The sequence below is a fragment of the Salvelinus alpinus genome, chromosome 33, assembly GCF_045679555.1.
Source record: "Salvelinus alpinus chromosome 33, SLU_Salpinus.1, whole genome shotgun sequence".
Lineage (NCBI taxonomy): Eukaryota > Metazoa > Chordata > Actinopteri > Salmoniformes > Salmonidae > Salvelinus > Salvelinus alpinus.
Window position 1 is genome coordinate 3,447,819 of NC_092118.1, and position 27,505 is coordinate 3,475,323.

General features: G+C 39.8%; 1 protein-coding gene across 2 annotated transcripts in view; it reads right to left on the reverse strand.

The window, feature by feature from the left end:
- The window catches only part of LOC139563269 (protein kinase C-binding protein NELL1-like), a 498,410-nt gene extending 474,081 nt beyond the window's left edge, over window positions 1-24,329 (reverse strand). For both annotated transcript variants that reach the window (XM_071381775.1, XM_071381774.1), the window contains exons 1-2: window positions 24,204-24,329; window positions 23,390-23,518 (exon numbers count right to left, since the gene is read on the reverse strand). In XM_071381775.1, the coding sequence (XP_071237876.1) occupies window positions 23,390-23,518; window positions 24,204-24,252 (178 nt within the window). In that variant the 5' untranslated portion in view covers window positions 24,253-24,329. The remainder of the gene's footprint in view (window positions 1-23,389; window positions 23,519-24,203) is intronic.
- Between the last annotated feature and the right edge of the window lie 3,176 nt (window positions 24,330-27,505).

The window sequence follows — 27,505 nt, forward strand, 5'->3', positions numbered from 1 at the left end:
ATCGCTCGAATTTGAGCTGCGATTGTGTACTGTTTTGCTGGCGTTATGTATGAAAACTATCTCCGTGTCGAATTTTGTTTGATACATGTGACCATATCATCGTAATGTATGTTTTTTCAATATAGTTTAATCAGATTATTTGAATTTTTCCGGGAGTTTTGCGGTGTTCCGTTGTCGGATTGTATTTACGTTTGAGAAATCCGTGCCACTCGACCGGTACCTGTGCTAAATGGAGTGGGCAAGGAACAATTCTGAACGGAACCAACGACTCATCTTGACAAAGGACACTTTGATCAACATTCTGATGAAAGATCAGCCATAGTAAGACCCAATTTACGATGTTATATCATATCTGTTGTGCATGTGAACTGGCCGTGGGCGCCTAGCCGAATCTGCCTGGTATAGCTATGCTAATTTAGCGCTACATTTTGTTTTCGTTATAAAACATTTCATAAATCTGAAATATTGTTTGGATTCACCAGATGTTGGGCTTTCAATATCTGTACGCTGTGTATTTTTCTGAAATGTTTTAAGATGAGTAATTCGTTATATGACGTTGGTCTCTGTAATTGTTCTGGCTTGGTCGGCACCTTTTCAGATTGCAGCTGCAATGTAGAACTGTGATTTATACCTGAAAAATGCACATTTAAAAAAAAAAAACTATGCAATTCCATAAATATGTTATCAGACTGTCATCTTATGAAGTTGTTTCTTGGTTAGTGGCTATATATATTTTTATTTCGTCGAATTAGTGATAGCTACTGACGCAGGAAAAGGCTGTTGGGAGTAAAAATATCGTGTCCTTTGCTAACGTGGTTAGCTAATAGATTTACATATTGTGTCTTCCCTGTAAAACATTTTAAAAATCTGAAATGGTGGCTTTATTCACAAGACCTGTATCTTTCATCTGGTGTCTTAGACTTGTGATTTAATGATATTTAGATGCTACAAGTTACTTGTGACGCTATGCTAGCTATGCTACTCAGTGGGGTGGGGGGTGGGGGGTGCTACCGGATCAGGGTTGGTGACTCGTGAGAAGTTATACAACCCCCCCAAAAATCTATTTTATTTCCAGGTTGTAAGGCAACAAAATAGGAAAAATGCCAAGGGTGGTGAATACTTTCGCAAGCCACTTAGTTTACTGAAACGGCTCACATGTATGTAGCTAGTGGGCTAAGCTGTAGCATTAGCAATGTCTTTCAAAAAGGAGGCAACTCACAAATGCGGAAAAAATTGCAATTTTATAAATTCTGACAATGAGTCTGAATATGAAAGTCAGGAATCAGATTCTGAGGAGCTGCCCCCCCGACCTTGTATCCATTGAGAACCCTGAATCTGAGGACACCTTGCCCACTGACGAAGTCCCAGGTCCCTTTGAAGATGCTGGTGGTGATGTAGACAGACCGACAGTGAATGAAGTACAGGAGGTCTGTTGTAGCTGGAAGGCCTTCAACCATTTCACCCCTCCTGGCCCTGCCGTTTGCTTTGATGAGTCTCAGTCTGGAGTGCAAAGCTCCTTGCCGTTTCTGACAGAGGAGCTGGTGGGAGACAAAGTAGAGGAGACCAATAACTACACCTTGGAGCTACAGGAGAAGAGCGAGCCAGGAGTGAGGGGCAAACTCTAAATGGGTGACAACCACAATTAGTGAAATGTATACCATCCTGGTGACAGTCCTAATGGGAATAGTAAAGAAGAGCTCCCTTGGAGAATACTGAAGCACAGATCCAATGTTATCAACTCCGTTCTTTGCCACCTTCTTTTTCCAATACCACTTCCTAGTTCTGCTGCGATGCCTGCATTTCGTCAACAATGCTGCTGCCAACCTAAATGACCCGTTACACAAAATAATTTCTGTTCTTACCAACCTGACATCAGCATTTGGTTAGGTCTTTGTGCCATACCATGACTTATGCATTGATGAGTCCCTGATGTTATGGAAGGGTTGGCTGGCGTTCCGTCAATATATTCCCTCCAAAAGGCACAGGTTTGGGGTCAAGTTCTTTGTCATGTGCGGCGTGAAGACATGATTTGTCCAGGACATTATAGTCTACACAGGTTCCACCACTGACATTAAACATTATGAGGGGCTTGGGGTGTCCAGGTTGGTGGTGATGACCATGCTGGCTCCTCATCTTGGCAAGGGACACACTTTGTATGTGGACAATTGGTACAGCAGTCCCCACACTCTTCCAGCATCTGCTCTCCAACAGCACAGGGTCGAACAGAAAGGGGATGCCGGCATTCGGATGAAGGAAGATGCAGAGAGGGGAAGTGGAGTTCAAGGAGAATGGTTAACAGCTGGCTGTAAAGTGGCATGACAAACGAGACGTCCATGTCCTCTCCACTGTTCATACAGCAACCATGTCGGCCACAGGGGAGGTGGACCACCTGACGGGAGAGAAAGATCAAACCAGACTGTGTGCTTGACTTTAACCTCAAAATGTGAACAGTGGATAAGGGGGACATGATACACAGCTTTGTGGAATGCGCTCGGAAAACTACCAAGTGGTATAAGAAGATATTTTTCCATCTGACACTGCTGCCCTCAATGGCCACATAGTTCACAGCCAACTAACAGGTGAGATAATTACTGAACAAGGGATTTTTTGTAATTGGAAGTAGAGTTCCATTATATGCCTTTAGAGATGGGGGGAGGAAATTCAGTTGTTCAATCACTGCATGAATATTAAATATGGGTTATGCATATTCATACGTTCGTGAAGTTTTTTTTATCTAGTAAAAAAAGTTGTTGTTTAACCACCAGCAACATTTACATATAGGCCTATGTGTTTTCTTGCTGTGTTTTCATCGTAAAACAGTTAACGAGTGTACGCTCAAACAATATGTTGCTAGCATGCAAAAGCTGGCTTCAATCATCAGCTTCAAAATGTCAAGCTCCAGTTATGATATTGACAAATAATTGGCAAATAATGTTCAATACTTTGTGTGTGGTTTCTGAAAGTACAGAATCAAAAATAATTATTAGTCATTAGAATACAATATCAAGATACAGCAATAAAACAATTACAAAGTAACATAACACTGCTATAAAAGGAATAAATTGCATTGACAAAATCACAGATATGAGATATATAACGTAAGAAACAGTAACTGTTGTACTCCACAAGGGGGAAGGGCAGAACAGAGCTATGCTAAACAGGCCAAATTAAAACAAACCATGGTCATAAGGTCAAGGTATCTTCAAAAGACAACAAGCTAATACTTCTGACGCAATTAGCATTGTTTTACAGAGCTAATAGAAGAATGTAGCTAGCTACATAAGCACAATTGAGTATAACACCATAAAGGTTAAGCAATAAGTACCTTGCATGTCCGTGGTTATAAAGAATACACACATGTTTTATTGTCCAAAGATAGTGAGCTACAGTAGAAACGACATGCAGAAACTAAAATAACGTAATAAGGTACTTACTTTCATAGGAACGCACACGTCCAAAGTTATCATCATGTAGTAAGGAAAACAACAATGAAGGCAATGTGGGCACCAGCCAGAAAATGTGAAACAGTTTGTGCAGGTCCTGTTCTGACTGGAGATGTGCAAATGTCTGCATACTTGATCTGCGGAAACAATGGGAAGTGCTTGGGGAAGTTTGTCCGGCTCAGTAAAGCCAAAAATGATAATTGTCCACAAAAGTGAAATGGCCTACTTTTATGAGGAGGCGGAACACACAATTCAAACTGTTCGAAAATCATTTGAAATGGACAAGTTGAAACCGCCTAGAAATTAAAGCAGGCAGCGTGTCTCGGTTTGATGGCAGCGCGGATTAACTGTCATGTTGCGTAACAATCAAATTTTGGAAAAGTGAGCGTATTCTGACATCATGTGCATAAAAAAAAACTTACACCGGGGTGACCGTTAGAGGTATTTAGAACTCACATGTGAAAAGGTTAAAGACCAGAGAGACAGGCGGAAAACATCTTCGCAAACATGTCTCACTTGGCTTAAGTTAAACTTCTTGAGAATACAGGGGGTGCTATTTTCTATTAGCATAATTTGCTCTACAGATTAAACTGCCTCTTATTCAATTATTGCTCTTACTATATGCATATAAATAATACCATTGGAAAGAAAACAATCTCTAGTTTCTAAAACCGTTTCAATTTTGTCTCTGAGTGATACAGAAGTCATTTGACAGCACTTTCCCTGACCAAGAAGAAAAAAGCAAGATGTGTTATGCCAGCTTCAACGCTCTGCCTATATATGGTCGTGCCCCCTATGACCCGAAACACACCTCATTGGCCTTCCTCTGGGTGACAAGAGGACGTCAGAGGAAAAATATCTTGTTTATCTGGGACTGACGTGAAATGAGAGCTAATTCTTTGGCGTGACCGACAACTTCCGGTTCTCTATATCGTGCGATTTGGAGCTGCGATTGTCTTCTGTTGTACGGCCATTATTATCTCCGTCTCGAAGTTTGTTTGATACATGTGACCAGATCATCGTAATGTATGTTTTTTCAATATAGTTTAATCAGATTATTTGAATTTTTTCGGGAGTTTTGCGGTGTTCCGTTGTCTGATTTTATTATCGTTTGAGAAATCCGTGCCACTCGACCAGTACCTGTGCTAAATGGAGTGGGAAAGGAACCATTCTGAACGCAACCAACGACTCATCTTGACAAAGGACACTTTGATCAACATTCTGATGAAAGATCAGCCATAGTAAGACCCAATTTACGATGTTATATCATATCTGTTGTGCATGTGAACTGGCCGTGGGCGCCCAGCCGAATCTGCCTGGTATAGCTATGCTAATTTAGCGCTACATTTTGTTTTCGTTATAAAACATTTAATAAATCTGAAATATTGTTTGGATTCACCAGATGTTGGGCTTTCAATATCTGTACGCTGTGTATTTTTCTGAAATGTTTTAAGATGAGTAATTCGTTATATGACGTTGGTCTCTGTAATTGTTCTGGCTGGGTCAGCACTATTTCAGATTGCAGCTGCAATGTAGAACTGTGATTTATACCTGAAAAATGCACATTTTTCAAAAACAAAAACTATGCTATACCATAAATATGTTATCAGACTGTCATCTTATGAAGTTGTTTCTTGGTTAGTGGCTATATATATTTTTATTTAGTCGAATTAGTGATAGCTACTGACGCAGGAAAAAACTGTTGGGAGTAAAAAAATCGTGTCCTTTGCTAACGTGGTTAGCTAATAGATTTACATATTGTGTCTTTCCTGTAAAACATTTTAAAAATCTGAAATGGTGGCTTTATTCACAAGACCTGTATCTTTCATCTGGTGTCTTGGACTTGTGATTTAATGATATTTAGATGCTACAAGTTACTTGTGACGCTATGCTAGCTATGCTACTCAGTGGGGGGGTGGTGGGGGGTGCTCCCGGATCAGGGTTGGTGACTCGTTAGAGGTTATACAGTGCCTTCAGAAAGTATTCATACCCCTTGACTTATTCCACATTTTGTTGTGTTACAGCCTGAATTCAAAATTGATTAAATATGTGTTTCTCTCACCCATCTAAACACAATACCCCATTATGACAAAGTGAAAACATAATTTTCAGGTCTTGACACAGATTTTCAAGCAGATTTAAGTCAAAACTAACTCGGCCACTCAGGAACTCACTGTTTTCTTGGTAAGCAACTCCAGTGTAGATTTGGCCTTGCGTTGTAGGTTAATGTCCTGCTGAAAGGTGAATTCTTCTCCCAGTGTCTGGTGGAAAGCAGATTGAACCAAGTTTTCCTCTAAGATTTTGCTATGCTTATCTTCATTCTGTTTCTTTTTATCCTGAAAAACTGCATATCTTAACAATTACAAGCATACCCATAACATGATGCAGCCACCACTATGCTTGAAAGTATAGAGAGTGGTACGCAGTAATGTGTTGTATTTGCCCCAAACATAACACTTTCTATTCAGGAAATGTTTTGCAGTATTACATTAGTGCCTTTGATGCGTGTTTTGGAATATCTTTATTATGTACAGGCTTTTTTATTTTCACTCTGTAAATTAGGTTAGTATTGTGGAGTAACTACAATGTTGTTGATCCATTCTCAGTTAACTAACTAACTAACTGTTTTAAAGTCACCATTGGCCTCATGGTGAAATCCCTAAGCAGTTGCCTTCCTCTCCAGCAACTGAGTAAGAAAGGACACCTGTATCTCTGTAGTGACTGGACGTGTTGATACACCATCCAAAGTGTAATTAATAACTTCACCATGCTCAAAGGGATAATCAATGTCTGCTTTTTTTACCCATTTTCCAATAGGGGCCCTTCTTTGGAACACATTGGAAATCATCCCTGGTCTTTGTGGTTGATTCTGTGTTTGTAATTCACTGCTCGACTGAGGGACCTTACAGATAATGTGTGAGGTACAGGCAGTGATTTAAAAAATCATGTTAAACACTATTATTACACACAGAATCCATGCTACTTATTATTTGACTTGCCCATTTTTATCCCCAAACTTATTTAGGCTTGCCATAACAAGGGGTTGAATACTTATTGACTCAAGACATTTCAGCTTTTCATTTTAATTAATTTGTATACATTTAGAAAAACATAATTCCACTTTGACATTATAGGGTATTGTGAGTTGCCAGTGACACAGTGACGGTGTACGCTGTGTTTCTCTTGATTAGCTTATTTTTTCAACAACTAAATTAGACAATCAATGCTGTGCTATCTGAGTGATGAGATGTTCACCCGCCGGGTCTTTATCTCCATTTGAGGAAGTAAAAACAAAATCAATGAAACTGTGTTGACTCCAACACTCGACTGCAATCTTCTCAATGAGGAAATTAGAAGGCAATTCCACACTAAGTGGTCCTGGATATGAAACAATAATAAAGCCCCTTATTTCAAATCTAAATCACCTTTTAGGGTTTTGTTTTATTTAATGTTGTAGGCCTAGATATAAACAGATAAAAGCTGACTTGCAGGACCAAAATGTGTTTTTTGTTTTACAATTAAACTGTAAAATGCAATTTGCCATGTTTATGCTGTATGCTTTACTGTAGGTATCGACAGGATTGGAGCGTTGATTATACACAATATATACACACACAAGTATCCTCGGTTGCAACACTCCAAACTGCCACTGGAAGCAATGTCAGCACAATAACTGTTTGTCTGGAGCTTCATGAAATGGGTTTCCATGGCAGAACAACTGCACACAAGCCTAAGATCACCATGCGCAATGCCAAGTGTCGACTGGAGTGGTGTAAAGCTCGCCGCCATTGGACTCTGGAGTGATGAATCACGCTTCACCATCTGGCAGTCCGACGGACGAATCTGGGCTTGGCGGCTGCCAGGAGAACGCTACCTGCCCAAATGCATAGTGCCAACTGTATATTTGTTGGAGGAGGAATAATGGTCTGGAGCAGTTTTTCATGGTTCAGTCTAGGCCTCTTAGTTCCAGTGAAGGGAAATCTTAACACTATAGCATACAATGTCATTCTAGACGATTCTGTGCTTCCAACTTAGTGGAAACAGTTTGGTGAAGGCCCTTTCCTGTTCCAGCATGACAATTCTCCTGTGCACAAAGCGAGGTCCATACAGAAATGGTTTGTCAAGATCGGTGTGGAAGAACTTGACTGGCCTGCACAGAGCCCTAACCTCAACCCCATCAAACACCTTTGGGATGAATTGGACCGCCAACTGCGAGACAGGCCTAACATCAGTATCCGACCTCACCAATTACGCGTGGCTGAATGGAAGCAAGTCCACGCAGCAATGTTGCAACATCTGGTGGAAAGCCTTTCCAGAAGAGTGGAGGCTGTTATAGCAGCAAAGGGGAGACCAACTCTATATTAAAATGGCCATGATTTTGGAATGAGATGTTCGACAAGCAGGTGTCCACATGAGTATGTATAATCAATTTACAAGTGTTAGCTATTGAAATTAGTATTATATATTGTTTTAACCTAAATCAAAAACTGTTTTATTAACAGAAACGGAACTGACATCAAAAAGCGCTAATCGCCCAGCACTATTATGGAAGCTTAAGTAATAGCTAACGCCTGTAGATTGATTATAGCCATGGGAGGAACATATAATCAACACTCCAATCCTCCCGATACCTACTATGAACCAAATACGGGTATTTTAAAACTGTTTCCAGCAATACTAACTTGAATTAGTATTATATTATTAATTAATACACATTAAACCTTTACTGTATAATGCATAATGCTTTTTGAGGTCGGTTCCATTAGGTAAAAAACAAAAAAACACGGTTTCCGATTTGAATGATGATACTTACAATTATTTTTGAGCGTTTTTATCAAAATTCTAAAGCCAAATATTGAGAACATTCAATTGCCAAAACATTCCATTGTCTTCTAACTTTTTAAATGTGATGATTTTCTATTATTTTATTCCTTAGTAATCATAACCAAAAATACATCAATAATTTGGTTAATCGCTCAGCACTATTCCACAATGATGAAATTACACTACACACAGCGATTTCATTGAGCGCAAGTATTCAGTTAATTGGTGTGGCAAATGTTTACATATCTCGGCAATTAGCTCAGCGTGGACACTAATATCGATACAAGCACTCTCATAGTCCAAGGTTCTCATTAATATGCAACCAGCAGCAACGCAAACTGTGCCAAAGAATGAAAGAAAAAAAAAACATCCACAGAACAGAAGGAAAGAAAACCAGCGAGCGTAAGCATCTCTCCCTCGCTCTTTTCACTTCTCTCCCAAAAGCACCAGGTACGATTAGACAAAACTAGATGAAGACCCTTCATGTGGAGATTCCGTTGATCTGACTAGTTTAAATCGGCTTCTCTTATCAGGAGCGCCAGCCGTGACACATTTTTCCTTCACCCGTAATGTAGGGTCATAAAAGCCTAGCTTCCCATGCCAACACATGACATCTGTTGTTTATGTATCACTGGCTAACGCTAGCGACCAGGGGACGGGGGGGTGAGACTACTCCCGCAGCCATGGAACAGGTCTGCTAACCCAGCAGCAGCCAGATCTGGGCCTCTCTCCCTCTTCATCATCTCGCTCTCTCAGCCTCTCCCTCCCTGCACCCTGAGCCTGTTCCTGTCATCCTCATCCAAAACTCCACAGCACTAATGTGTAAATAGTGGCCAAAGGACCATATCAGGCTTTGTGCGTTGTAGGCTGACTTGTTGAGATTGCAGAGTTGCTGCTTGATATTCCCTTGTCAGCAGCCCGCTGCAAGCTCTTATTGTTTTTGGAAATGGTCTTCTTCTTGAGTGTCAGTGCTCTACGCTCTTAGAATTAGTGGTAACTCGAGAAACCCTGGGGTTTCTCAAGGAACCATTGCGAGTCAATGATTCATATTTGCACCTTCTGTTAGTTGAGGGGTTCTTTAAATGGTTCAAGGAAGCAACGGGTTCCTGGAGGAACCCTGGAGTGGAGACGTGGCTTAGTAGGGGCATGGCTTTAAGATATACTGTATTTTTTGTTGTTGAGTTTCTGTTCTGTTGTATTGTCATCACATGTTAAGTTTGAACACAGACAGTTGTGTAGCTTCAACGATGCTATCAGAGGTGTAGGAGTTCTTCAAGAGCTTATGCAAATCCTAAAGTTGGAATAGTTACCACTTTCTTACTGTATTATATTAGAATATATAATATGCATAAATAGTCAAAGAAAATTTTCATTTGCAGTGTACAAACTGCCTAATGAAGACCTAAGGGTCGAAACGTTGTTATAAATAAATATCACCTGGGAGCATGAGCAGCAGTATGCGGCGTTTTCCTGTCTGTTTTCCATGAGTTTGCCTACAACTCCAGCACCTGAGGAAAGTACCTGAATGTGCGTATGTTCTTTAGCTAGCATATGAACAGGAATGACATTTATACTAACGCGTGACCTAAAATAACTACAGTATCTGAAAGCCCAGCCTCCAATTTGATATGCGGCCACCTCTACAATATAGATCATAAAAAAGGCTCAAAATTGAACCATTCCATCACAAAAAGGTTCTGGTTTGAACCTCTTCAAAAGGTATTCCTCGATTAACCTTTTTCAACTGGAAAGGTTCCCCCGGTGTGGCAACCCAAAAGATTATTCTAGGCACCTTTACTTCTATGAGTGTACAGGGCCAAGGGTTTATGGGGGAATGAGTGCTTATGGGTAAAGGAGGAGCTGCTAAAATGGGTCATGAACACTGTTTATTGTGAAAGTTATGGCCTGTATTCACAAAGTGTCTCAGAGTAGGAGTCCTGATCTAGGGTCAGTTCTGCCTTTTAGATCATAATGAACGGACAGAGAGACCTTATCCTATAGCAGCACTCCTACTCTAAGATGCATTAGGAGTACGGGCCCTGAACCCCACTCTGAGTGATAGCGGCTAGTTCAGACTTATACCTCTGTTTTAATTCAAGCTTGTTTTGTACAGGTAAGTCAATTATTTCTGTGTACACACACATACATTTTTTTGGAGTCACTTAGAAATGTCCTTGTTTTCCATGAAAACATACATGAAATTAGTTGCAAATTGAATAGGAAATATAGTCAAGACGTTGACAAGGTTATAAATAATGATTTTTAATTGAAATAATAATTGTGTCCTTCAAACAAAAGAATCCTCCATTTGCAGCAATTACAGCCTTGCAGACCTTTGGCATTTTAGTTGTCAATTTGTTGAGGTAATCTGGAGAGATTTCACCCCATGCTTCCTGAAGCACCTCCCACAAGTTTCTTCTTCAAGATCCCTTAAAACCCTGTACAAATCTCCCACTATACCACCACCAAAGCACCCCCAGACCATCACATTGCCTCCACCATGCTTGACAGATAGTGTCAAGCACTCCTCCAGCATCTTTTAATTTTTTCTGCGTCTCACAAATGTTCTTCTTTGTGATCCGAACTAGAGGTCGACCGATTAATCGGAATGGCCGATTATTCGGGGCGATTTCAAGTTTTCATAACAATCGGAAAACGGTATTTTTGGGCGCCGATTAGCCGATTTTATTTATTTTTTATTTTATTTTATTTTTTATACCTTTATTTAATCTTTATTTAACTAGGCAAATCAGTTAACTTCTACTTGGTCACCATCCCGGATCCGGGAGCATCCTCATCAGTAAAAAAGCTGATTAGCATAGCCTAGCATAGCGCCACAAGTAAATACTAGCATATAAATATCATGAAATCACAAGTCCAAGACACTAAATGAAAGAAACACATCTTGTGAATCCAGCCATCATTTCTGATTTTTTAAATGTTTTACAGCGAAAACACAATATGTATTTCTATTAGCTAACCACAAAAGCAAAAGCATAGGTAGCTATAACAAAACAGACCAAATAGAGATATAATTAGTCACTAACCAAGAAACAACTTCATCATATGACAGTCTTATAACATGTTATACAATAAATCTATGTTTTGTTCGAAAATGTGCATATTTGACGTATAAATCATAGTTTTACATTGCAGCTACCATAAAAAATATCACCAAAGCAGCCGGAATAATTACAGAGAGCAACGTGAAATACCTAAATACTCATCATAAAACATTTATGAAAAATACATGGTGTACAGCAAATGAAAGATAAACATCTTGTGAATCCAGCCAATATTTCAGATTTTTTTAAGTGTTTTACAGCGAAAACACAATATAGCATTATATTAGCTTACCACAATAGCCAACCACACAAACGCATTTATCAGCAGCAAAATGTAGCGGTTGCAAAAACCAGCAAAAGATATTAAATTATTCACTAACCTTGACACCTTCATCAGATGACAGTACTATAACATCATGTTACACAATACATATATGTTTTGTTCGAAAATGTGCATATTTTGAGCTACAAATCCTGGTTTTACAATGTGAATACGTAGCCAAACTGCACAAAATTCTCCGGAGATATTTTGGACAGTCACCTAATCTAATCAAAGAACTCATCATAAACTTTACTAAAAAATACATGTTGTACAGCAAATGAAAGATACACTAGTTCTTAATGCAATCGCTGTGTTAGATTTAAAAAAATAACTTTAGTACGACATACAGCTTACGTTATAGCGAGACAGCGCCTGCAATGAGGGCGGAAAATAGAACTAAACATTTTCCACAGAAATACGAAATAACATCATAAATGGTTCCTACTTTTCCTGAGCTTCCATCAGAATCTTGTACAAGGAGTCCTTTGTCCAGAATAAATCGTTGTTTGGTTTTAGAATGTCCTCTTCTCCTGTCGAATTAGCAACCATAGCTAACCAAGTGTCGCGAACATGTCCATCTTCTCTCGACGCAAACAACGCAAAACTCCAAAACTCCCGATAAACATTGAATAATCTGATAAAAGTTGATTGAAAAAACATACTTTACGATGATATTATCACATGTATCAAATAAAATCAAAGCCAGAGATATTAGCCGTGTATACCGAAAGCTTTTCAGAAGCCAATGCTGATGTCCTTCCTTCGAAGACAAAGGAAATAGTGGTCACGTCATTCCAAGAGCTCTTGTTCGACCTCAGATCAAGCTAGACACCCCATTCCACCTCCCACTGCCTGTTGACATCTAGTGGAAGGCGTATGAAGTGCATGTATATCCATAGATTTCAAGCAAATGAATAGGAAGGCCCTGGAACAGAGCCTCGATTTCAGATTTTTCACTTCCTATCAGGAGGTTTGCTGCAAAATGAGTTCTGTTTTACTCACAGATATAATTCAAACGGTTTTAGAAACTTGAGAGTGTTTTCTATCCAATAGTAATAATAATATGCATATTGTACGAGCTAGAATAGAGTACGAGGCAGTTTAATTTGGGCACGATTTTTTACAAATTGAAAATAGCGCCCCCCTATTGAGAAAAGGTTTTAAGAACACATTCTTATTTTCAATGACGGCCTAGGAACGCTCTGCTTCAGGGGCAGAACGACAGATTTTTAACCTTGTCTGCTCGGGGGATCCAATCTTGCAACCTTACAGTTAACTAGTCCAATGCTCTAACACCTGATTACATTGCACTCCACGAGGAGCCTGCCTGTTACGCGAATGCAGTAAGCTAAGGTAAATTGCTAGCTAGCATTAAACTTATCTTATAAAAAACTATCAATCAATGACTGTCATTGCTCTAATGTGTACTTAACCATAAACATCAATGCCTTTCTTAAAATCAATACACAAGTATATATTTTTAAACCTGCATATTTAGCTAAAGGAATTCCAGGTTAGCAGGCAATATTAACCAGGTGAAATTGTGTCATTTCTCTTGCGTTCATTGCACGCAGAGTCAAGGTATATGCAACAGTTTGGGCCGCCTGGCTCTTTGCGAACTAATTTGCCAGAATTTTACGTAATTATGACATAACATTGAAGGTTGTGCAATGTAACAGGAATATTTAGACTCATGGATGCCACCCGTTAGATAAAATACGGAACGGAATAAACGTTTTGTTTTCGAGGTGATAGTTTCCGGATTAGTCAAAGGTTTATGGTTTAGAGAGAAATAGTCGACGCGTTATAATTCCTGTAATAACTTGCGGCTGAACTTGAAAGGGGTTCCTTCGTTATTTTACCGTTCATGTCTTCCATAGAGAATGTCTTGATCTACTTCAAATAAGGTCTGTGTTTCGTGCAGGCTTAAACCGCCTCGACGTTTTGATACCCGTGTAAATCTCACTAGGATAAGGTAACGTTTGTCAACATATTTTCAGAAATCCACTCTACAAAATATATTTAGCCAATATTGATCAGAGTTACCTTGTCCTATGGATATCTACACAGTTATATAATTGGCAAGGTGGTGTAAGCCTACACGAAACACAGACCTTATTTTAAGTGAATCTAAAAATGTCCTATGGAATAAATGAAAGAACCGCTTTTCAGATTTTGCTAGAAGGTGTCATGGGAATTATGACTCGCACTTCGGTCGTCAATTCTTACCATGCCCATTATTAAAATAGGATTTCCTGCATATAGAAATTACAGTTTTTGTTTTCAACATTCATCACAGGTAACTTAAACTCTATTTTTATTCAAACAGTTGAGAGTATTTGTCTCCTAAGCAGACTCTTCAGTATCATTGTCACTTCAGAGCTGTGTGTGTGTGTGTATTTATGTAGTATATTAAGTTAAAATAAAAGTGTTCATTGTTCATTTGTCACGTTCCTGACCTGTTTTCTGTTAGTTTTTGTATGTGTTAGTTGGTCAGGACGTGAGTTTGGGTGGGCAGTCTATGTTTTGTGTTTCTATGTTGGTTTAATGGGTACCTGATATGGTTCTCAATTAGAGGCAGGTGGTTTTCATCTCCTCTGATTGAGAATCATATTAAGGTAGGTGGTGTCACATTGTTTGTTTGTGGGTGGTTGTCTCCTGTGTCAGTGTCTGTGTATGCTACGCCACACGGGACTGTTTCGGTTTTGTTTGTTCGTTCGGGTTTTGTGTAGTCTGTTTTTCCTGTTCGTGCGTTCTTCGTGTTACATGTAAGTTCTTACGTTCAGGTCAGTCTACGTCGTTTGTTGTTTTGTTTCTATTCAAGTGTTCGTCGTGTTTTCAGTTTTGTTAATAAATATCATGTCTTATCACGACGCTGCGTTTTGGTTCAATCCCTGCTCCTCCTCTTCGGATGAAGAGGAAGAGGAACACCGTTACATCATTCAGTATTGTTGCAATTGTCATTCTTACAAAAATGTGTGTGTGTGTATGATATATATATATATATATAATAAAAAATATATTTTTTATAAATCGGCCGATTAATCGGTATCGTCTTTTTTTGTCCTCCAATAATCGTTATCGGCGTTGAAAGATAATAATCGGTCAACCTCTAATCCGAACACCTCAAATTTAGATTTGTCTGTCCATAACACTTTTTTCCAATCTTCCTCTGTACCGTGTCTGTGTTCTTTTGCCCATCTTAATCTTTTCTTTTTATTGGCCAGTCTGAGATATGGCTTTCTCTTTGCAACTCTGCCTAAAAGGCGAGCATCCCGGAGTCACCTCTTCACTGTTAATGTTGAGACTGGTGTTTTGCGGGTACTATTTAATGAAGCTGCCAGTTGAGGACTTGTGAGGTGTCTGTTTCTCAAAATAGACACTAATGTACTTGTCCTCTTGCTCAGTTGTGCACCTCCCACTCCTCTTTCTATTTTGGTGTTAGGATCACATTTTAAGAGTAAATGATTCCACAGACACTAGAAAAGCTAAACCAAGTATAATTTTTCCCATTGCATTCAGACATCACATTTCCACCACCACAAGTATATATACTCCAATTTAGACACTCCTCCTTCTCTCCAATTTTTACATCTTTGATGGAAGACGAATTGATAGGATAATAAACCATTGTTTCTTCCTTAAGGGAATCTGACCTGACCTCAACCCCCCTTCAGGTCTAAACCAAAGATCTCCACCAGTCTCCCCTAACACATTCCACAGGCATCTGTCTCCTACAGATAACCATTAACTTCTGATGTAAAAACCAGTCTCTTTCACTCCTTTATATACTATGCTTCTGAGTATAACAATGTCCAAGTTTAACCCAGAATCTAACACTAGTTAGAGCCAGTTTGCCCTGTTCTGTGAAGGGAGTAGTACACAACGTTGTACGATATCTTCAGTTTCTTGGCAATTTCTCGCATGTAATAGCCTTCATTTCTCAGAACAAGAGTAGACTAAAGAGTTTCAGAAGAAAGTCTTTGTTTCTGGCCATTTTGAGCATGTAATCGAAACCCACAAATGCTGATGCTCCAGATACTCAACTGGTCTTAAGATAGTTGTATTGCTTCTTTAACAGTTTTCAGCTGTGCTAACAAAATTCCAAAAGGGTTTTCTAATGATCAAATAGCATTTTAAAATGATAAACTTGGATTAGCTAACACAACGTGCCATTGGAACACAGAAGTGATGGTTGCTGATAATGGGCCTATGTACGCCTATGTAGATATTCCATGAAATATTAAGTAAATGAATTACTTAAAAATCATACATGTGATTTTCTGGATTTTTGTTTTAGATTCCGTCTCTCACAGTTGAAGTGTACCTATGATAAAAATGACAGACCTCTACATGCTAGAGTAGGAAAGTAGGAAAACCTGCAAAATCGGCAGTGTTTCCAATACTTGTTCTCCCCACTGTATATATATATATATATATATATATATTAAAAATTGCCGTTTCCAGCTACAATAGTCATTTACAACATTAACAATGTCTACACTGTATTTCTGATAAACCTTGTTATTTTACTGGACAAAAAAATGCTTTTCTTCCAAAAACAAGGACATTTCTAAGTGACTTCAAACGTTTGAATGGTAGTGTACATACATACATACATTGCACACAGTACATGGGTTTTTATTTATTTTTACATTGTAGAAAAATAGTGTAGACATGAAAACCATGAAATAACAAATATGGAATAATTTTTCAAAGTAGCCACCCTTTGCCTTCACAGCTTTGCACACTCTCAACCAGCTTAATTAGGTAGTCACTTGGGATGCATTTCAATTAACAGGTGTGCCTTGTTAAATGTTAATTATATATATTTTTTATTAATTCGTTTGAGCCAATCAGTTGTGTTTTGACAAGGTAAGGGTGGTAAACAGAACTTAGGCCTCTTTGGTAAAAGTCCAAGTTAAAATAAGCAGAGTGAAACGACAGTCCATCATTACTTTAAGCCATGAAGGTCAGTCAATGCGGAACATTTCAAGAACTTTGAAAGTTTCTTCAAGTGCAGTCGCAAAAAACATCAAGCACTATGATGAAACTGGCCCTCATGAGGACCGCCACAGGAAAGGAAAACCCAGAGTTACCTCTGCTGTAGAGGATAAGTTCATTAGAGTTAACTGCACCTCAGATTGCAGCCCAAATAAATGCTTCAGAGTTCAAGTAACAGACACATGTCAACATCAACTGTTCAGAGGAGAATGCATGAATCAGGCCTTCATGGTTGCATTGCTGCAAAGAAACCACTAGTAAAAGGAAGCCTGATAATAATAAAGAAGAGACTTGCTTGGGCCAAGAAACACGAGAGATGGACATCTGATGTGTCCAAATTTTAGATTTTGGGTTCCAACCATTGCGTCTTTGCGAGACGAGTAGGTGAATGGATGATCTCTGGATGTGTGGTTCCCACCGTGAAGCATGGAGGAGGTGTGATGGTGTGGGGGTGCTTTGATGATGACACTGTCTGTGATTTATTTCGAATTCAAAGCACACTTAGCCAGCATGGCTGCCACAGCAGCACACATATGTGTGACCTCCAAGACTATTGTAAAAGCATTCCCCATGAAACTGGTTGAGAGAAAAAGCAAAGCTGTTATCAAGGCAAAGGATGGCGACTTTGAAAAATCTCAAATATATATTTTGATTTGTTGAACACTTTTTTGCTTACTACATCATTCCATATGTGTTATTTCATAGTTGTGATGTGCTCACTATTAGAAATGTTTTAAAAAATTAAGAAAAACCCTTGAATGATTAGGTGTGTTCAAACTTTTGACTGGTACCACACACACACACGTGGCCAAAAATATTGGCACCCTTGCACATTTTTCAAATAATGCGCCATTTCTTCCAGAAAACTGTTGAAATTAAAACATATTTTGATATCCACATATGTATGTATTCGGTGTGCAGTTGAACAAAACAAAAATCTGAATAATTGACTGAATTTTTGCTAATTCCACAAAGAAATCCTGAAATGGCCCAGACAATGTTTTTGGCACCTTCTAGAAGTAGTTAGATTTCAAGCAGGTGATTCTCATTTACTTTGGAATTGAACTGACCTGTGCTGAGTGGAAGGTGCCTGCAGTATAAAAGTCACGTATTCAACCAGTTTGAATAGAAAAAAGGACACATTATCCTGTTTTGTGTCACTGTGTGTACCACAATGAGCATGGACAAAATAAAGAAAACCAGAGAATTATCTGAGGAGGTCAGACAAGATTGTAGCCAAGCATGGACAATCTCAAGGCTACAAATCAATTTCCAGAGACCTTGATGTTCCTGTTTTTTCCACCATACGTAATGTTATCAAGAAGTTTAAGGCCCATGCCACTATAGCCAACCTCACTGGACATGGCCGCAAGAGAAAACGTGATGGAAAATTGCAGCGAAGGATTGTTTGAATGGTGGAGAAAGCACCTCGGTGAACTGCCACACAGATTCAAGCTGACCTTCAGACACAAGGTACGACAGTTTCAACTCGCACCATCCAATGACAACTCAATGATAGAGGGTTATATGGTAGGAGACCCAGGAGGACCCCACTGCTGAGAGAAAGACATAAGAAAGTCCAACTGCAATTTGCCAAAACACACCTGAACATGCCAAAATCCTTCTGAGAGAATGTCCTGTGGACAGATGAGACCAAATTAGAGCTTTTTGGAAAAGCACGCCATCTCTGTTTACAGAAAACAAAATTAAGCTTTCAAAGAAAATAACACCTTTCCTACAGTTAAACATGGAGGAGGTTCAGTGATGCTTTGGGGTTGCTTTGCTGCCTCTGGCATTGGGTGCCTTGAACGTGTGCATAGCATCATGAAATCAGGGTAACACCAAGGTATTTTGGAGCGCAATGTTGGGCCCAGTGTCAGAAAGCTGGGTCTACGTCGAAGGAGGACAAACACAGTTCAAAAAGCACCCAGGAATGGTTCAAGACAAAACGCTGGACTGTTCTGAAGTGGCTCAACAATGAGTCCAGATCTAAATCCCATTGAAAACTTGTGGAGAGATCTGAAAACAGCAGTTAGGAGAAGGTACCCTTCTAATCTGGGAGAACTGGAGCAGTTTGCACAAGAGTAGATTTCCAAAACACTATATGCACCAATATTTCAAAATTGTGTTTTTTTTCATCGGGAATAATTGCTTATGGGTGCCTTCATAGATTCATAGATTTTAGATATTAATTCAAATTAGTTTTGCTAAACGCTATATATCCATTGTTTAGCTGAAATGGAATGTTTGTATCCTGTATATTTGACTCTGATATGTAGTTGCTGCCCCGCCGCCCCTCCCCCCCAGGTATCTTAAAATTAATGTACTAACTAAGTTGCTCTGGATAAGAGCGTCTGCTAAATGAGATTTTCACAAATATATACTTTTTACAGTTCTTATATGTAGTTATGTTACATTTGACTGTGTACAACCTAGCAGTTCTACTTATTTCTGAAAGTCAGTCAGAGTTGTGCAACAAAAAAAACATGATTGCATCTGAAATAAAAACATTGAACATTGAACAACCCAAATGTCATGATTTAGATAGTGGAAAAAGTCAAGTTAATACTGAACCAATCCAACTCTTTGAGCTAGTAATGTTGGTAACACTAAGAAGAAATTCAGTTTACAAAACAGGTTGAAATTACAACACAATGACATCACTTCAACCAGTTACTGGTTGTAATGACCTTATATCGCTTGGATGGACCGGTTCCGCACCAATCCCACACTGTTGAGCCACAGACCTGAGTTCAAACACTATTTAAAATAATTTCAAATACTTTAGCTGGGCTTGATTAAACTTGTAATTGCACAATGGAGCCAATAGAATAGTTGTTTATGTGCAAACCCGCCCATCTGGCATTCTCAAGCAAACAGTAGAAGTATATCAACAATTTAAAATAGTATTTGAACCCAGGTCTGCTGAGCCACAGCGAACCAGGTCGAGATACGCATCTGCTGCCGTGGACCAATTAAATGGGGATCAATTATCCGAACGATGCTCCCCGGAGCTTCCTTGTTCAACACCAAGAATAACACCATGACATACCAGGTGTGCTCCTGCTGTCACAGACACACACAGTAATAAGAATAACACTATGAAACCAGAAGGTGTGTTCTTGCTGCTAGCTCTAGGTGAAGGAGACCGTTTCTGTTTCCATCCTTAACAAACTGAGGTCTGAATAGGAGGCCTGGTTAAATACTATTCCTTCTGGCATCTTATGTCAGCATTGTAAAATTATACTGTATACATGTAAAGGACAGGCTTTCTGTGTTTGTTGTGATTGCGGAACAGACCATAGTGAACAAGATACTACTGCTGCTGCTACTGCTGCTACTAAACGGCGGACAGGTAAGCGCACCCGGGTCGCTGGAGTGATAACGCCCAGTTCGCCACTGAGTGTGTTGTTGACTAATCGTATTTTACTAGCCTGAGGTATAATACAGTCATGTGGTTCTGTCTCGGACATGGAGCTGTGTTTATTAGCTGCAGGAACTGTGTTTAATTTGCTTTATTCTGGGACAATGTGGACCGCCCAGACATTCAATGTAGCAACTGTTTGCTTGCAGAGGACTACAGGGGTGAAGTGGCTACTCTTAGCAAACAAGTAGCGAACCTACACAAGCTACTAGGGAATTGACGCCCGCCTACTTTTTCCTCTCTTCCTTCCCAGTTGCCAGAAGCCGCTCCGGCCTGGTGGAAGTGTTGCCGCTGTGTCGGCTCTCCAGAGCCAACTGGCTGGTACTCTGCATGGATCCCTCCCCAAAAGGGTGGTAGGATGGAGCTAGTAGGATAGTAGGATGTCTAGTAGGATGTCCCTGTTTGATTTGGTGGATGTTCCAGTTCTTGATCCTACCAACCAGCCATGGAGATATGTCACTCGCTGTGGAAGTCGAAAACAGCGTCCTCTGGCAACGGGGGCCTCCTTGGAATTTTTAAGCCCGGACACAGAAAGGGCTTTGCCGCCCTCGATCCAGAGGTTCTGGTGCCTTCTTCCCTGGGGGCTTCCGATTTGAGACCGGATACAGAGGTACCTGCTCCTTCGTCCTCTATTCTGTCTCCCTCGTCGGTGGCTTCTACCCCATGAATGCAGTAATAATGCTCCCGAGTGGCACAGCGGTCTAAGTCACTGCATCTCAGTGCTAGAGGCGTTACTACAGACCCTGGTTCGATCCTGGGCTGTATCACAACCGGCTGTGATCAGGAGTCCCATAGGGCGGCGCACAATTGGCCCAGCGTCGACCGGGTTAGGGGAGATGACGCCCGGGGTAGGCCATCATTGTAAATAAGAATTTGTTCTTAACTGACTTGCCTTGTGAAGTAAAGGTTCAATAAAATAGAATGTGCCTTTGAACCAGAGTTATAGTCTTAGAACTGAGGCGGTTTGCAGCACAGCCTGCACTTTCAGCTCAAACATAAATAACATGAGCATGTCTACTTCCGATAAGCTTCCCAGTATAGCAATAAAAACAGACAAGCATTCCAGAAGTGCTAAAAATAGCCCACATATGCAGCCTAAGAAATACATTTCATGAAATCAATGACTTGCTAGTAACAAATTACATTCATATTCTGACCATCTCTGAAACTCACTTAGGTAACACCGTTGATGATACAGTCGTGGCAATACATGGTTATAACATCGACAGAAAAGACAAATGCCAACGGGGGTGGTGTTGTGGTCTATTATTAAGAACATTCCTGTAAAGCTTATAGAGGATCTCATGTTAAAAGTTGTTGAAAAAATATGGCTACTGGTTCATCTGCCTCACCTAAAGCCCATTCTTGTGGGAAGCTTCTATAGACCACCAAGTGCTGACACTCAGTATCTGGATAATACTCCAAATCCATCGGATGAAGTGATGACAATATAGTAGCCATATCTAGGAAAACCAAAGTTCCAAAGGCTGGGCCTAATATAGTGTATGAGAGTTTTGTAGTGATTCCTATGTTGGTGATGTAAAGAATATTTGTTGGTCTGTGGTGTGTAATGAGGAACAACCAGATGCTGCACTTGACGCATTTATGAAATTGCGTATTCCAGTTACTAATAAGCATGCGCCTATTAAGAAAATGACTGTAAACATTTTTTTTTAAATAAAATAATCCCTGTGGATTTATGAGGAATTGAAAAATGGTATGGTTGAGAGGGACGAGGCAAAATGAATGGCAAATGGCTGCACAATAGATTGACAAACATACTTCAAATTGAGAAATCATGTGACTAAACTGAATAAAATAAGAAGAAACTATACTACAACAAAGATAAATAATATAAAGAATGATAATAATTGTTGGAGCAACTTAAATTATATTATGGGGAAAAATGCAAATTTACAAAACCCACTAATATTGCCAACTATTTTAGTTATTTGTTCATTGGCAAGATTAGCAAATTTATGCATGACATGCCAGCAACAAACACTGACGCTACACATCCAAGTATAACTGACCAAATTATGAAAGACACAAGCACTGTGAGTTTGAATTCTGTAAAGTGAGTGTGGAAGAGGGGAAAAAATTGTTGTCTATCAACAATGACAAACCACCGGGGTCTGACAACTTGGATGGAAAATGACTGAGGATAATAGCGGACGACATTGCCACTCCTATTTACCATATCTTCAATCTAAGCCTGCTAGAAAGTGTCTGCCCTCAGGCCTGTAGGGAAGCAGAAGTAATTCCACCACCCAAGAATAGTAAAGCCCCTTTACTGGCTCAAATAGCCGACAAATCAACCTGTTACCAACCATCTCTTCACATTCCCCAAGTCAAGAACAGACTATGGGAGGCATACAGTACCACGCAGAACCATGGCTACATGGAACTCTATTCCCCATCAGGTAACTGATGCAAGCAATCGAATCAGATTTTTTTTAAACACATAAAAAATTCACCTTATGGAACAGCGGGGACTGTGAAGAGAGAGATAGACACACACACACACACACACACACACACACAGGTACAGACATGCATACGCACACACACACTAGAACACACACTCACACTGTAATATTGCTGTATTATACATTTTGTATTGCAGATATAACATTATTACACCACAATAGGATGTACTGTTTTATATTTTCTTTCATGTGTGATGTAAGTGATGTAATGTGTTTGGACTGCAGGGAGAACTGCTGCCTTGCCAGCAGCTAATGGGGATCCCTAATAAATACAATTGCAAAATAAAGGCAAACACAACGCATTGCGCCAATAGGGATAACCCACTTGGTGGGTATTGTAACATGAGTATCGCCCGTGGTTCGACTACTCAGCCCCCTCATATGTCCGGCCTGTGCGCTATGATGGCCTCACGGCTGCCATCCCACTTCTGACACCAACGTAGCAAACAGGAGGGGCAGGGAAGTGAACCCGGGTCACTGCCATGAAAGGCAAGCACCCTACGCATTGCACCAAGAGAGTTTACCCACATGGTTGGAATTGTAACATGGTTCATATTGCCAGGATCGTTACAATACATTGGTGATGTAATGATGATGATTAGTTCAGCATCTGTTACCAACAGTTTACCTAAAATATTCGGGATAATCTTACAACCACGAGTCAGAGCTTGGGTAACCTACATCTTACAAATGAAATGAGTTTACCAAACGTTCTCACGATTCCACGCCCAGTACAATATTTCTGCAATTCACTGATAAGTAAAACAATGAGCTATCAATCAATTAACAAACAAATAGAGAAAAGAAGTATACATTACCTCGAAATAAGAAGGCTTTGCTATTGTTGTGAAGCCCTGCCACTTGGGTAAATCCATATGTTGCATTTGCGAAGTCAAGTTCATTGATGATATCAATCTGGTAATCGGGATCTATTCCAGAACCGAAAACTGTAGGGGGGAAATAGTATTTAGCCATTGTCACACATTGGGTGCACAGTTACATACGTACATAAACAAGGCACTTCTTTAATGATTGAGTTTGAGCATCAAACTTCAGCCTCTGCGTGATACAACGAACTGCAACACAGTCAAATAACATGGGGGGATTGAATTCATGCGATTTCAAAGCACCTTCACCTAGGTACAGTGGCAATCACATCAGAGACAAAACGCGTAAATTGCATGGCACTAGACATCATATACCATATAATGGCAGATGACTTTAAATGAAAGTCTATATAATCCAAATATTGGATTTATTGTTGCGCGGGAACAAATTGACTGCTGCATCGACCTGTGTGACACCTGTCATTTGTATAGGGACTTTTGCGCGTTCTAAAGATGTGGTCTGGCAGAACAACATACCCTACGTTTTAGGAGATGATAACTATGCTATTCATCTGTACTATAAAACTAATTCCAAAAATATGATTTATAAATGAGGGGCAAATTGAAACAAAAAAAATGGATTAATAAAAAATCTACAAGGGACAAACGAACAAAAATCCGATCGAGGTGCTTATCGGGCTATGGAGAAGGAGAGGGTGCGCATTAAACAACTATGCTGACAGAGCTGATATGATACCTACAACAATAGGTAAACTAACTGCATATGTCCCCGTGTGACACCTACCTGGTTTCGCAATGAGCACTACGGATAACAAAGCCACGTAAATATCCATGTGTGTGAAGTTGCACTGTACAGTTTCCTCAGAAATATCCGACGTCGAGCGCTTCGCTGGCAATACACTTGCTCGAGTCTGTCTCGCAAACTGCGCTCGTCTCACGGGTGCTGGGTGCAGAGGCTCGGAGCGTTCCACATCATGGAAATAGGGGTTCTGTCGGTGCGCACGTACATTCCCTTGAATTTACTCTAAATACCATTGCCATCTACTCAATAAGCGATATTATTCACAAAGCTGGAATAAATCCGCATTAGCCATCCTCCTGAATTGAAATTAATCTATAGACGATATTTTTGCACGGCGAAAATAAATCTTAATCCTCCCCTTCAGTGATGATAGACACGTCCAATTCTGGAGGTGATATGTTTTTGAAGATAGTCAACTGGGACCTGTAATAAGAGTTGGGATTCTAACAAGTAAACTACATGTAATCACATAACACATAGGTTATGAATCATCATCTCTGACATAGCCGTAGCTCTTTTTTGCAGATAATTAGATGCAGCATTTTGCACAACAGAATAGGCCTATGATGATAAACCTAAAATGAATTGAATCAACCGGATTTATTTAACCAGCTCATAGTCAGGTCCTCATGAATGTGTCTTTTATTCGGGACTTCACGCTGTTAGACTACATTCAACCCATAAATCCCCGACATGTGTCCATCTCCTGTCTCTCCTCCCTTCCCTCTAACTCGATCAATCTCTCGCACCCCTAGGATACTGAGGGCTTTTTATAAGCACGGGTACTCCAACCTACCTCCCTCCTGGGAGCTGTCTTTGTTGGATACCATTAATCACGCTCCTTGCTTCTCCATTACATTATGGCATTTATCCACGGCGTGTACAGGACCTTTGTGTGCACAGTAATGCACTCCGAGCGCTAGGGAGAGTGAAGTTCTCGATATGATGTGTGTGAGGAGTCTACGTCTACTAATTAGTCACTATAAAGAAAAAAAATACCATCAAACTATCCTGGCAGATTCATCTATTAAAATCCAATTGTATTGTATTGTGCAGTGCACATATTTTCAAATACCCAGGTAATATTAATTTCGGTGTTTTTGTTACACAGTTAGTGAAAATGAAAGATAACTACCCAGCAAACCAAAATTGGCTCCGTGAAGATTCCTAGAACATTCCTTAGGTTGTGGCAAATGTTCTCATAACACAACAAAATATCCAGTTGTGTGGGTGATTATACAATGTTTGTACAAAACATTCTTCACCTTATGTTGCAAGAATGTTCTCAGAACACATTTCGGCTGTTCTTTACCTGTAAACTGAATGAGAACATTTGGGGAATGTTCTGTGGTGGTTGTTAAAGACGTTGTGCACAACATTTTAGTGAATGTAAGGAGAACATTCCAAGGATATTTTTTTTTTTTTAAATTCCCCAAAAATATTGCTGTCCAAAACATTATTTTAATATTTTTGGGATGTTACTTTCCTAATGTTAGGGTTTTATATAAGTATACTGAACAAACATTTAACTCAACATGTAAGAGTTCCATGAGTCAAATAAATGATCCCAGAAATGTTCCATACAAAAAGCTGATTCCCCTCAAATGTCATGCACAAATTTGTTTACATCCCTGTTAGTGTGCATATCTCCTTTTCCAATATAAGTAATCCACCTGACAGGTGTGACATATCAAGAAGCAGATTAAACAGCATTACACAGGTGCACCTTGTGCTGGGGACAATAAAAGGCCACTAAAATGTGCAATTTTGTCACACAACACAATGCCACAGATGTCTCTTTTTTTAGGGAGTGTGCAAATGGCATGCTGACTGCAGGAATGTCCACCAGAGCTGTTGCTAGAGAATTACATGTTTATCTCTCTACCATAAGCCACCTTAAACGTAATTTTAGAGAATTTGGCAGTACGTCCAACCGACCTCAAAACCACTGAGGAGTTTTTCTGTCTGTAATAAAGCCCTTTTGTTGGGAAAAACTCATTCTGATTGGTCCTGTCTCCCCAGTATCTGCGCCCCTGCCATCCAAGGACCACCCATGACTGCTCAGTCATGTAAAATCCATATATTCGGGCAGAATTCATTTATTTCAATTGACTGATTTCCTTCTATGAACTGTAACTTAGTAAAATCTTTGAAATTATTGCATTTATATTTGTGTTCAGTATTTAAATGGGAGTCTTAGTTTATGTTCTGGGAATGTTCCTGCTTTGCTGGGTAGACCTTTGATCATTCACAATCCAAGATGGTTTCATGTTCTAAAAAACTAAGATCACTAACCATGTTACCATCCACAGTTTCTATGGGAGTAAAGTCATAGCTATAAAAATAAAATAATAATGACAGCTGTAATGGAAACAGTAAGTATCGGTAAAATGTTATGAATTCCGATAGATCATTTGTTCGTTGGATATGGTGGGATCTTTTTATTGTCTGTAAAATGTATTATTCACCAAATGCCTTTATGTGCAAATACCGATATAATAACCATATAAACCCAGCAAAAAAAGAAACGTCCCTTTTTCAGGACAATGTTTTTCAAAGAAAATTTGTAAAAATCCAAATAACTTCACAGATCTTAACTTTAAAGGGTTTAAACACTGTTTCCCATGCTTGTTCAATGAACCATAAACAATTAATGAACATGCACCTGTGGAACGTCGTTAAGACACTAACAGCTTACAGACGGTAGGCAATTAAGGTTAGAGTTATGAAAACTTAGGACACTAAAGAGGCCTTTCTACTGACTCTGAAAAACACCAAAAGAAAGATGCCCAGGGTCCCTGCCCATCTGTGTGAACGTGCCTTAGGCATGCTGCAAGGAGGCATGAGGACTGCAGATGAGGCCAGGGCAATAAATTGCAATGTCCGTACTGTGAGATGCCTAAGACAGCGCTACAGGGAGACAGGGCGAACAGCTGATCGTCTTCGCAGTGGCAGACCATGTGTAAAAGCAGCTGCACAGGATCGGTACATCCGAACATCACACCTGTGGGACAGGTACAGGATGGCAACAACAACTGCCCGAGTTACACCAGGAACGCACAATCCCTCCATCAGTGCTCAGACTGTCCGCAATAGACTGAGAGAGGCTGGACTGACGGCTTGTAGGCCTGTTGTAAGGCAGATCCTCACCAGACGTCACCGGCAACAATGTCGCCTATTTGCACAAACACACCGTTGCTGGACCAGACAGGACTGGCAAAAAGTGCTCTTCACTGTTGAGTCGTGGTTGTCTCACCAGGGGTAATGGTCGGATTCGTGTTTAT